Below are 13501 nucleotides of genomic sequence, written 5' to 3' on the forward strand. Positions count from 1 at the left end.
CTTAATATGTACCTTGTTTTCACTTTATCAAATAACCGGAAAAATGTTTAGTCAGGAGGAGAAACTAATTCTTTCGGGCATTCTCGGTTCCGAGGATTCATTATCAGGATTGGCACAACCTGACGTCCTTTTGCGTGTAAGATAATGACCGCATATAAGATAATGACTTGAATTAATGAAGAAGAAAAATTAATAATGAAGACAACCCTACATAGGAGCATTACTACATACCTACATAGAGCTGTCCCGTATAAACGCATTTTATTTCCTGTGAGGCGACTTTTTTTTCGGCGTTTTAAGCAGGCGATTGTTTTTCTGTGCATATTTTTGACCATTTGTCATAGAAAAGGAAACTCTTATACCTGCAAATCTTCAGAAAATTCGCGTTTGTACGGGACAAACGGTAGACAATTATACGGAATGCTCCCATAGCTGAAAGGGATAGTACCATACATAAGAACGGGACAGCACGATTCGTCCCTGAATCGCTGTCAAACTTCGGTTTTGTAGGAAGTTTCTTTTCTGTACGGTAGTACTGGTTAAAGTTGGGTAATAAATAGGACTACAATATTATTATACTTACTGGATTATACATAAATGCATTGGTTAAGGTATTAGAAAACACATGCAATTCCACTCATAAGGGTGCCACTGGACGGCCGACAGACTCTTAACAACATAGATAATCTGATAGTTTCCTAACGGGATTAATTTAACACCATGTTTAAAAAATAGGATTGATAAGTAGGCATATGTTTATTATCTTAACATGAAGATAGGTTGGGTACAGATAAAACGCTAGGGACGATATTTTATTTTATCTGTCATATCAGCATTACATAAATTATATTACAGTAATGTATGTGTAAATAATGTAAATATTCGAGTTGTATCTGTTGTGTGTAAGCATAGATAGGGCCTTCTGTTCTGAATATGTATAACATTTTCCAAGTTTCACATGCCAAATGGCAGAATATAGTATATAAGTGCATGCGCTGTATATGTATGTATTCAAGTGAATAAATCATTCATTCATACATAAATGATAACAGCAAATAATCATCATCATCATCATCATCATTGGCCTTTACGTCTATTACAGACGATTTATGGTGTAACATACATTACACCGCCTGGGACGGAATTAAGGAAACGCAGGGATGCCCAGCACCTGCATTACCCTCTCGGCTTCACTGTCTTATGCCACAGGAAAGGCGAGCCAATACGTGTGGAGACAGGTCAGCTGCAGGAATCTGCCGCATATTTCAGGTTGGACCCTACTCGCGCCAAATAATACCTACGTATAATAGACATAATATGTGACGACCTTATGGAGGTCGGCATTTACGCTATTATTAACGCCGCTCCAATATTATTGCGGCGCAAGCGCCAGCCGCCATAAGGTACCTTTTGCCGTGGAACGTCACATATAACTGATTAGCCGTCAGAAAGCTTCCAGAATTGCGACATTTCCACATGGAAAAATATCGGAAGCTTATCATATTTTCGTATGGGAATCGAAATTATCCACTTCCACAATTCCTTTGTTTCCAGTGCAATATTTCCAAGAATAGTTCTAACGTTCTCGAAACTACGAGTAATCAGCAACTTGCATCTGTAGTTTCGCCTCAGATGCCGATCATTGCCTGACTGTGAGCTGAAGCGGCATCCCGCCTTTCACGGCCTGCGCGACATTAGAAGTCGAGTCTACAGGCGGCACCCGTCTTGTGGTCGGCGCTGGTGCTACGCTGCATACTTGCAAGACCGCTGCTAGGCCAACCAGCGACTGCATCTCCCCGAGACGCGACCCTGTGAAAACAGAAAGAGATAAACCTACATAATCTATGGAAATAATAGCGTTTCGTTTCGTTCCTCCGAAGGATTGTTAGGTATCTTGGGAAGGCAATTTTGTTAAAACTTATGCAAAAATCGACATGCTTCCGTTTGAAGTCAAAGTGCATGTCAATCTATGTAAGTACTTACGTAAAATTTGACACAATATCTATTTACGTTACGTACCTATACACGCCCTGGGGCCATCGCCGAAGGGTATATATACGTATTTGTGTCGCTTCTTCACTTCCTCAGGAGTGAACCGCTCAGGTTGGAAATCCCGTGGGTTATCGAAGTATTTCTCGTCGTTCTGCAGCGCCTCCACTGGCACCACGATCTTCACTCCGGGGTCCACGGTCAGCCCCAGCTCAGGGAACGCACGCGCGTCGAGCGCACTTGCGGTTCAGCACGCCCAGCGACGGAAACATCCTTAGTGCCTCTTTGAAAGCCATGCTCAGTAGCGTCATCTCCGCTACGGCGTCGTAGCACAATTTATTATCATATTTCTTTAGAACTTCGTCAATCTCCAATTGTATTTTTTATTGTAATTCAGGTTTAAACGCGAGCTGGTGCAAAGTATAACTTGTGGCCGACGAGGACGTCTCAAAACCCGCGGCAAAGAATATGAACACTTGGGCTACCATCATTTTCAAATCCATTTCCGTGTCCACCGTCACAGGCGTACCGTCCGGGTTCCGTTGCTCAATTGATTCTCCTACGATCTTTCCCTTGACTTCTAATTCCAGGAGCAGGTCTATGAAATCATGGCGGCCGGAGGGCTTGCATTGCCTAACATATCTTATATTCTTTACGAAATCAAAAAGAGATTCATCGAGTTTCCGATCAAATACATGAATGTAGGATCTTAGCGGAGGGAAAAGTTCCCATATCATGAGCTTTAATTACGACCGGGACCGGTCTGATAAATATGAGCCCGCCAATCTTTCTGAAATGGGAGTTTTCGTTGGCGAGGGAGTCGGTCTCGACTCCGAAGCCGCAGGCGCCGATGAACTCGGTGGTGAAGCGCGCCATGAGCTCGCGCACGTCGCAGGCGCCGGGGCGGGCCGCGGCCGCGCGCGCCACGCCCTGCAGCCGCTCCGCGCACCGCACCACCAGCGGGAACATCGCCTTCAGCCGCGCGGTGGTGAACGCCGGCGTCAGCCGCTGCCGCATCAGCTTCCACAGGTCGCCGTCTGCGTGGAACAGATTCGCTAGCAAGGGCTCCACCTCCGTATTCCTGCCGAGGCCCCGTGGATAGAAATATGCGAAGTCATTGCTTAATATATTCCTCACTATATCTGGGTCTCTTATGTACAGCTCGGGAGTGGATCCTCTGTAGTAACCGACAACTTTCTCATCAGGATACCGGTGGTATAAGTCATTGGCTACCTCTGTAAAGCTTTTCCGTCCGAAGAAGCCCTTGAAGTTGTTTCCGAACAGGAACACGGGCGGGTCGTGCTTGACGTTCCTCTTGGCCCAGTAGTCGTGGTTCCGTGTACCGAAATAGTATACAAGAATTACCAAGAACGATACTAGTACAAAAATCATGTTTACTGCTTGTAACACAAAGTAGAACTGAGTAGAATCAATAAGAGTAACAAAATAAGTGAGTAGGCATTCAAGGCAATCACGTTTTTATTTATTTGATAACCTTGTGCATATTTGCAACTAGTAACAAAATATAGATAGATTACGTAATTGTATGTTTGCCGCGCTATAGTGAATACCTATCACAGAGATGTATCTCTAGTTTTAGGGTAACTTCAAAAGGAAAAACCGATCACTCCTATAAGGGTTCCGGTTTTTCCTTTGAGGAAAAGGAAAAATTTGTCTTGAATCCTCTAAAGAAAAACCGGAACCCTTATAGGAGTGATCCTATAAGGGTTCCGGTTTTTCTTTTGAGGCCTTTGAGATATCGTGCGTCTGCCTTTCTGTCCATTTGTCACACACGTGGACATGTAACGTAAAAAAATGTATTTTTGACATGGGGGGCCACTTTTGGGGGGTAATTGCGAAAATATAAAAAAAGGTTTTTCAAACTAAATATATTGTGTTATATATCAAATGAAAGAGCTCATTTTGAGGATCTCAAATATACATTCTTTATAGTTTGAAGATATTATGAAGTCTAGAAGTTATTCAAGAAAATAGCCAAAAAATGACCATTCTCCCCTTTATCTCCGAAACTACTGGGTCTAAAATTCTGAAAAAAATACACAAAATAGTTCTTTACCTTTAGTCAAGCGTGAGTCGGACTTAATTACTTAGTTTTTGATGCGACCCCTACGGGTTTTTTAAGATATTTCACTATTGTTTCACTTTACAAAAATTCATTGTTAAAAATGTGTAGTGTAGGGAACCCTTGGAACGCGAGTCCGACTCGCACTTGGCCGGGTTTTTTATATTAACCAATCGTATACCCCTTCGTTCATAACAATAAGAGTTGGAAGCAAAAACATATTCCATACAAGACTGATTCTCAAAATAGTGGCATCTAAAGGTAACGAAATTTATTTTGCAGTACATATGGTCTTATTTTCCCGCACTAGTGCGTAAAATAGCACTTTTCGTGCGATGTCAAAAGTTTAAAGCGCCATATGTACTGTAAAACGTTGTACGATACACGTGCGAATAGGTAATTCGCAACTCGTGTCGATTTAAAGCACTCCCTTCGGTCGTGTTTTAATTTATCGCCACTCGTTTCGAATTTCCTCTTTTCCGCACTTGTATCGTAAATAACTATTTTGTTTTTACCAGTTTTAAGAATGAAAAATATTTTTTCACATCACCATTTCGAAAAAGGGCTTTTTATTCCCTGCTAGGAGGGATCAAAGTGGCACTTTTCTTCCCTGCTACTGCTAGGAGGGATCAAAGTAGCACTTTTCTGTTCTAAGCACACTATTTTTAAATTTTTTTGCACATTATTTTTTTTAGCTTAAATAATCTGTTTAAGCATCATAATTCCCTCATAGGAGATGTGAAAAGCAGTATGTGTCACACGGTATCAAAATTATTTTACCTTGGGCGTTAACTTTTGAGTCCCTCATTACGCTCAAGATTCTACTTTAGAATCCATCGCTTCATTCAGGATTCTATCATCGGAAATATATAATTTTGATCCCTTGTAACATAAACTACTATTTAATACTTTAAAATGGGAATCGAAAATTTCCACTTCCTAAATTCCTTTGTTTCCTGTGCAATAATATTGTCCTGTGAAATTTCTGGGAATTGTTCTAACGTTCTCGAAACTCATCAGCAACTTGGGCATCTTTAGTTTCGCTTCAGAAGCCGATCATTGCCTGACTGTAAGCTGGAGCGGCAACCCGCCTTTCACGGCCTGCGTGACACTAGTCGTCGAGTCCACAGGCGGCACCCGTCTCGTGGTCGGTGCTGGTGCTACGCTGCATACTTGCAAGACCGCTGCTAGGCCAACCAGCGACTGCATCTCTCCCAGACGCGACCCTGTGTAAACAGAAATAAAGAGATAAACCTAAATAATCTATGGAAATAATAGCGTTTCGTTTCGTTTCTCCAAAGGATTGCTATCCAGGCAAGGCCCCTGTTTGTTAAAATTAACGTAAGTACCTACCTAGTATGCAAAAATACCTAGGTATGTATTCAAAAATCGACATGCTTCCGTTTGAAGTCAAATTGACATGCGTTTTACGTATGTACCTATACGTAAAATTTATTGACACATCTATTTACGTTACGTACCTATACACGCCCTGGGTCCATCGCCGAAGGGTAAATATACGTATTTGTGTCGCTTCTTCACTTCCTCAGGAGTGAACCGCTCTGGTTGGAAATACCGCGGGTTATCGAAGTATTTCTCGTCATTCTGCAGCGCCGCCACTGGCACCACGATCCTCACTCCGGGGTCCACGGTCAGCCCCAGCTCAGGGAACGTGTAAGGTCGAGCGCACTTGCGGTTCAGCACGCCCAGCGACGGAAACATCCTCATCGCCTCCTTGAAAGCCATGCTCAGTAGCGTCATCTCCGCCACGGCGTCGTAGCACAACTTATCATCATATTTCTTTAGAACTTCGTCGATCTCCAATTGTATTTTCAATTGTAATTCAGGATTAAACGCGAGCTGGTGCAAAGTATAACTTGTGGCCGACGAGGACGTCTCAAAACCCGCGGCAAAGAATATGAATACTTGGGCTACCATCATTTTCAAATCCATTTCCGTGTCCACAATCACAGGCGTACCGTCTGGGTTCCGATGCTCAATTGATTCTGCTACGATCTTTCCCTTGACTTCTAATTCCAGGAGCAGGTCTATGAAATCATTGCGGCCGGAAGGCTTGCATTGCCTAACGTCTCTTATATTCTTTACGAAATCAAAAAGAGATTCATCGAGTTTTCGATCAAATACATGAATGTAGGATCTTAGCGGAGGGAAAAGCTCCCATATCATGAGCTTTATTACGACCGGGACTGGTCTGATAAATATGAGCCTGCCGATCTTTCTGAAGTGGGAGTCATCGTTGCCGAGGGAGTCGGTCTCGACGCCGAAGCCGCAGGCGCCGATGAACTCGGTGGTGAAGCGCGCCATGAGCTCGCGCACGTCGCAGGCGCCGGGGCGGGCCGCGGCCGCGCGCGCCACGCCCTGCAGCCGCTCCGCGCACCGCACCACCAGCGGGAACATCGCCTTCAGCCGCGCGGTCGTGAACGCCGGCGTCAGCCGCTGCCGCATCAGCTTCCACAGGTCGCCGTCTGCGTGGAACAGATTCGCTAGCAAGGGCTCCACCTCCGTATTCCTGCCGAGGCCCCGTGGATAGAAATATGCGAAGTCATTGCTTAATATATTCCTCACTATATCTGGGTCTCTAATGTACAGCTCGGGAGTGGATCCTCTGTAGTAACCGACAACTTTCTCGTTGGGGAACCGATTGTATAAGTCATTGGCGACCTCTGTAAAGCTTTTCCGTCCGAAGAAGCCCTTGAAGTTGTTTCCGAACAGGAACACGGGCGGGTCGTGCTTGACGTTCCTCTTGGCCCAGTAGTCGTGGTTCCGAGTACCCAAATAGTACACAAGAATTACAAATAACGCTACTAGTACAAGAATCATGTTTACTGCTTGTAACACAAAGTAGAACTGAGTAGAATTAATAAGAGTAAAAAAAAAGTGAGTAGGCATTCAATGCCATCACGTTTTTTTATTTGATAACCTTGTCTAATCGTACATACAATCAACAAGCACCAAAATATAGATAGATTACGTAATAGTAGGTACCTATGTTTGCCGCGCGATAGTGAATACCTATCACACAGATGTATCTCTAGTTTTAGGGTAGGTAACTTCAAAAGGAAAAACCGGAAGCCTTATAGGATCACTCGTGCGTCTGTCTGTCACAGCCTATTTTTTCCGAAACTACTGGACCAATTAAGTTGAAATTTGGCACACATCTGTAAATTTGTGACCCAAAGACGGACATGTAACGTAAACAAATGAATTTTTAACATGGGGGGCAATTTTGCCTGCGAAAATTAAAAAAAAAAGGTTTTTCAAACTAATATATTGTGTTACATATCAAATGAAAGAGCTCGTTTTGAGGATCTCAAATATATATACATTTATTTTTTAGATATTGTAAAGTTTAGAAGTTATTCAAGAAAATAGCCAAACAATGACCATCCCCCCCTTTATCTCCGAAACTGCTGATTTTAAAATTTACTAAATTTAGAAAAAAGATATACAAAATAGTTTTTTACCTTTAGTCAAGCGTGAGTCTGACTTAATTACCTTGTTTTTGATCCGACCCTTACGGGTTTTATAAAGACATTTCACTCCTGTTTCACTTAAAAAATACATTTTTAAAAATTGTGTAGTGGTCGGAACCCTTGGAACGCGAGTCCGAGGTTGGTTTTTTTTTATTAACCAATCATATACCCCTTCGTTCATAAGAGTTGGAAGCGAAAAACATATTCCATACAAATTAAAAGCGCCTATAAGGTATCTCTTCTAGCTCAGAGTCCCTATTTTTCTCTCTAAGTAACCACAACCACACCACAGAGCTGTGATGTGTTAACACACATCAAATTTCGTATTTTTTATAGTGTAGTATCTAGAGAGGGAAATGAGGACAACGTTTGTATGGAAAAGCGATCGTCCCTTTTCGTTACTTCTCAGAATACTGACAACTAAACTCTTAACAACCAGTCAAGTAATGTAGGAACCCGTCCAGCGCCATCTATATAGAATCACGAATTTTCCTTACAGGCCAGTTCTAACGTACACAGTTATCAGAATGACATCTAACTGAAAAAGATAAGTAGGTACCTTTAATTAACATACATACCAAATTTCAGGACTGTTCTAGAGATTTCGAGGCTGGTCCTAATCCTATTGTGAAAAAAACCCTTGAAAAAATACTAGAAAAAAGTCACATTGGTGAATTTGATCACATTTTATCGACCACCCTTTTATTGCTCAAATCATACAGCAAATTCTGCTTAATCTCATTATAATCTAACAGCTTTTTCTTTTCGGCAATTTCTTTCTCCCTAGTCAAAATACCGCAGCATCCCACACAATCCAAGCAGGTAGCATAAGGTTTGATGGTTAGCTCGAATGGCCACTGGTCTTGGCAGTGTGTTCGCTTGAAGATGTCTTCGTTGATGAGGCGGGACAGCCAGAAGTAGTTCCGGGCTCGTTGGAGCTCGTCGGAGGCGACGAGGCAGGCTTGAACGGCCCGCGACGCGACCGGGTCCGAGTCGCATTCCATGTTGAATTGCAGATTGCGGATATTACAGCGGAACACCTGAAAGACAATAATATTCTATGAACCTTTAAACTTAATGATTTTTTAATGATTAATGATTTTGTTCAATGATTTTTTAGTATTTAAGATTTTTATTATTATATATATATATTAGGGATGCCACGAATATTCGGCAACTATTCGGTATTCGGCCTATTCGGCCACTTTGCCGAATATTCCTACTATTCGGCCGAATTCCGAATACCTGTTGCACCTACCTAAAAAGAAAAATTACACAAAAAATAACCAAAACCTAGATATGTAATGTATTTTTAGAAAGTTAGTTAAATACCATGGTACGTTTTTGAGCATTAGTTGATTACAGAATATTTTATTTTTATGTTGAACAGAATCAATTAATGTAGTTAGACTCAATCAAATCAGTTGATTGAGTCTAACTACATTAATTGATTCTACATTAATTGAGTCTAACTACATTTAACATTTTAACAGTTAAATTATTAATGCCAGGTAGACAGATCACTCGAACTAAGCGGAATTGCGAATCCATGTAGGCCGATTAGTCGATCTAACAGGAATTAAAAAGGCCAGGTAGACCGATCACTCGGGCGAGATGGATTTGCTATTCCATGCAGTCCGATAGACGAACCAACGGGAAAAATAAATCCACGTCGTCTGACTAGTCGGACTAAGCAGTCGGATTACGTGGCTACAGGGGTATCTATATATATGGGCCTTAGTAGCCTGAAAATAAATGCTTTGATTTGATTGAAACTCTCGCGTATTGTACACATATTTAATTACACAAACGGCGATATATTTTCATTGTTTTTACCTTTAATTCCGACGTTTCAGCAGATTGTGAGTTGCACCAGCTGTGGTCACGGAAAGACCTGCTGTGCGTGTGGCGTGCTGCTGGAGCTGTGGTCTTTCCGTGTGCAACTCAGCTGAAACGTCGGAATTAAAGGTAAAAACAATGAAAATATATCGCGGTAGACACGTTTGTGTAATTAAATATGAATATTGTATAAGTTGTTCAAGAAAGCCACGAAATTAAAAAGAAACAAAGGTTTAGGCAAAAAGAATAGATAGTATAGAGGGGTCCTGTCATAGTAAATGTTGTAGTCACTGTAAATTTACTGCCATCTATCGACACACGACTAAAACTCAAAATAAACGCGAATAAAATTATCAAAAAAATTAATATATATGGATAAATGATTTTATTATTTTTATATCATTTTGACCCATGTTCATTCACTGATATCTATGTATTAAAATTGTTAAATATGAAACGGTGTCGTGACGCCATCTAGCCGAGAATAGGCTAAAGGTGTGTGCCCCATCTATCCGAGAATGATTTTTTCTTGATTTCCGAGGCACGTTTTTTTCTTAGACTTTATTCATCTTATACGAAGTTACATATGTCTTTTATTTGGTTTAGTCGCCCCGCGCGAAATTTGCGGAAGATTTCGCGATAGTGCCTGGTTTTGAAGTTTTTAGTCAATATCCCTAAAAGTACCGTTTGAAAATTAGACTTGATTTCGTGATTTTCACGGTTCCGTATCTGAAAAGGAAAAAAACAGAAATCGATCGAGCCAACTTTAGCATCTTAAGGTTTTTTTAGAATCTGTCTTTACAAATACATGGCATCCGCCCATGATAAAAACGTGTAAAAAATCAATATAAAAACTACGACTTTGCTTTCGTTCTCTCTTAAAAGTGATCCGACAATAGTTTTTTTGTATTAAGTATACCCAGCACTAAACCCAGCTCAGACAGCTCAGTAGATTCGACGTTACGTTGCCACACGACATAAAAAGATGATAAAAAGCTGAAAAAAGGGAAAAAATCTCGTGCTCTTCTACCCAAAGTGCATCGAAAGATCAGGCAAGTAAAAAATGTTCGTGGCGTAGATGTACAAAGGGATGTAGAATGATGCTGAGAAGTAGAATCTAATCTCGCTCTATAAAAGTAGCTATCTCCTCTCCTTATTATGAAAGTAATGCTTATATCATGATAAGTTGATAACAGTTAGCAGTGTTAGCACCTAAAGTGTATTTATATGTATTGTCTACATCCCAACAAAGGCACGTGATATATGTAGTTGTAGGTAGTGAGCACCTGCGCGAATAATATATCAGGTACGTAATGTAAGTATATTCCGCATAATCCAAAGAGAATAGAGTGTATAGAGATATGTGTATATCAGTGAAAAAATAATGATCAAAGTCAAATGGTGTCCTAACAGGTTTAATCTTCTGTCGAAAGATAGCTCTAAATGTACTGTAGCTACATAATTTACCATGACAGTAACTCTCTATTTCAAATTCTCTCTGACTTAATCTTAAATAAATAATCTTTGGCTAGCGAAATTAGCGAATGCGTTGCGAGTCCACACGCATAATTATATTATAGCGTTGGCTAGTTCTGAAGGCCTACCGCGAACCACGTTCGACGCGTTGCCTCCCTGTTCCACTTAAATACGAATTTACAAGTTCGACAGAGTTGCCTACACGTCGAATGTGGTTCGCGGTAGGCCCTCTGGATGCACATTAACGAAATTAGGCCGTACATATGGCGTACATGCTATGGAATAAGAGGCAATGCTCTAAAATGGATCGAGAGTTACCTAAACAATAGAGTACAGTGTGTCGAACTAGATAAAATCAACGGAAATAACGAAATTGCAGTTTATCGGTCAACATATAGACAAAATAAAAGTGGAGTCCCACAAGGGAGTGTGCTAGGGCCCCTCTTATTCCTTATCTATATTAACGATCTTCCTAGAGAGACATCTTATCCGATGTCACTCTTTGCTGACGACATAGCTGTTATCATACCAGACGAAGAAAAGACAAACTCATATGAGGATAAAATAAATGACACAATAAAATCTATTGACATGTGGTTAAATAAAAATAATTTAAAAACCAATGTCTCGAAAACCTGTTACATTCAATTTCATAACTACAAAACACAAAAAGTAGACCTTAAGATACTATGTCAATGTGAAGAAATACAACGAGTAGATGAAACGAAATTTCTAGGAATTACATTAGACCAACACTGTTCTTGGAAAGCGCACATAAAAGTTGTATGTGATAAACTTGGAAAATTTGTTTTTGCTCTTAATCAAGTGAGGTTGGTCGCAGGAGAAAAGACAGCACTCCTCGCATATCACGGCTATGTAACATCAGTCTTAAAATATGGTATTCTTATATGGGGCAACTCAACAGATTTTATTAAAGCTTTTCTTATACAGAAAAAATGTGTAAGAGCAGTCTGTGGCTACGGACCCAGGGACTCCTGTAAACCCTTATTCCAAAAACTAGGACTGCTTACACTAACTGGCCTATACATTTTTGAATTAGCATGTTACGTACGGAAGGAGCTCTCATCATATACAATAGTAAATCGCAATCAGCGACTTAGACAAAAAGACGAGAGTAAATTGGTAATGCCATCATGCTCAACTGCTTTATTTAAAAATAACTGTTACGGCATGAGCATCACTGTATATAATAAGTTACCAGAAGAATTGCGTAAACTGCAAGACACATTATTTATGACAAAATAAAAGAAATGGCTGATAAATAAATGTTTTTATACAATAAATGAATTTTTGGACGAATGATGTAAGTAGGTATTATAATTTGATTAATGAATTTGGACATTAAATATTTATACTTAATGTGTAATTATGTAAAATGGTAATAAAATGTATATTCAATTTAATTTATAATAGAAAATGGATGTACTGAATGTAAATAATTGATTGTTAATGTACATAATGTAAATAGTTTAATTTTAAGATCAATATTTGCATGCTGCCCTTGGCTAAACATGTGATACTGCCTACTTATACCAATTATGTCAACTTATGTACCATGTTTAAGCAAATAAATCATTATCTTATCTATCTTATCTTACAATACATACCTCGTAACCCATAATCTCGAAAACGCAGTAGTTAATGTACTCTACCGGGTTCAGGTCCACCCGATAGCCTAACCGCCGGAGCTTATCTATAATATAACAGTCGAACATTATTTACTCGTATATTATTATTTCGAGGTAATAATCTACGAGTACATACATTTTTGACCGAACGACTGCGAATATAAATGTTAAAAAAAGCGATACAATTTCTCAAAAATTCTGCTGGCTGAAGCCACAGCACCTTGAGGCGAATTCATGCGCTAGAGGCGAATTTAGGGTGCGTGGTTTTGCCAACCCTTGTTTTCAATGAATTGCACCATTGGGTATGAGGTATGAGAGCAAGATAATGCCATGAACTCACCTCTAACACCTTTTAATTTAGCAGGCTTATGCGAGGTAGTGTGAAACGCCTCGTAAGGCCCGTAATGAATTTTCACGTACTGCGTCATTGGTACGCCAAAAAACGTTTCCCGAATACTAGATACATTGATTTTAGTTACACTATACGATTTTAAACATATTAACAGTTTCTACATGAAAGTATTAAATGTATTATGTTGACAACGCGCCATTGATAATGTCGTTATGACAATGACTAAAATGGAATGAAACCTACTCGTTTCGATTCTATAGCCGTAATTCCGATATAGGTTGGATATAGGCCAGTTAAATTAGATCCAAAAGAATGTTTAGAGGAATTAATTCCCAGCAAGCTGCAAAAATACCTTTATTTGGACCTAAATGCGTATAATCCGTGTTTGTTTCAATCCAGTGCTTCACCCCATTGCACACGCAGTGCAAGTGTTATTTATAAGTCATAATTTCATAGAAGTTTGACATTTAAAATAACACTTGCACTGCGTGTGCTATCGAAGTCATTGCAGACTTTTCTTGGTCTAACTCTATTAAGACGGTTTCCAGCTTGCTGAGAATTAATTCCTGGAAAATATCTAATTTAAGTCAATTTTGAAATCTGTTATTAGATTACATTC

General features: G+C 40.0%; 3 protein-coding genes and 1 pseudogene across 3 annotated transcripts in view; all 4 read right to left on the minus strand.

Moving 5' to 3' along the window:
* Positions 1–13501, minus strand: part of LOC134665770 (NAD(P)H-hydrate epimerase) — a 460493-nt gene that overhangs the window by 237849 nt on the left and 209143 nt on the right. The window lies entirely within an intron of this gene.
* On the minus strand, positions 1640–3417 carry LOC134666290 (cytochrome P450 6B6-like; annotated as a pseudogene).
* LOC134665759 (cytochrome P450 6B6-like) lies at positions 5091–6940 on the minus strand. Its single transcript, XM_063522731.1, has 2 exons — positions 5554–6940; positions 5091–5298 (listed from the first exon to the last, which is right to left on the minus strand). The coding sequence occupies exons 1-2, from the start codon at positions 6911–6913 to the stop codon at positions 5129–5131; spliced, it is 1530 nt and encodes a 509-aa protein (XP_063378801.1). The 5' UTR covers positions 6914–6940; the 3' UTR covers positions 5091–5128.
* Positions 8215–13214, minus strand: LOC134665760 (uncharacterized). The gene is made up of 3 exons (XM_063522732.1): positions 12871–13214; positions 12510–12595; positions 8215–8606 (listed from the first exon to the last, which is right to left on the minus strand). Exons 1-3 carry the CDS (start codon positions 12956–12958, stop codon positions 8247–8249), a joined length of 534 nt encoding a protein of 177 aa, XP_063378802.1. The 5' UTR covers positions 12959–13214; the 3' UTR covers positions 8215–8246.

This window comes from Cydia fagiglandana, chromosome 7 (assembly GCF_963556715.1).
Source record: "Cydia fagiglandana chromosome 7, ilCydFagi1.1, whole genome shotgun sequence".
Classification (NCBI taxonomy): Eukaryota; Metazoa; Arthropoda; class Insecta; order Lepidoptera; family Tortricidae; genus Cydia; species Cydia fagiglandana.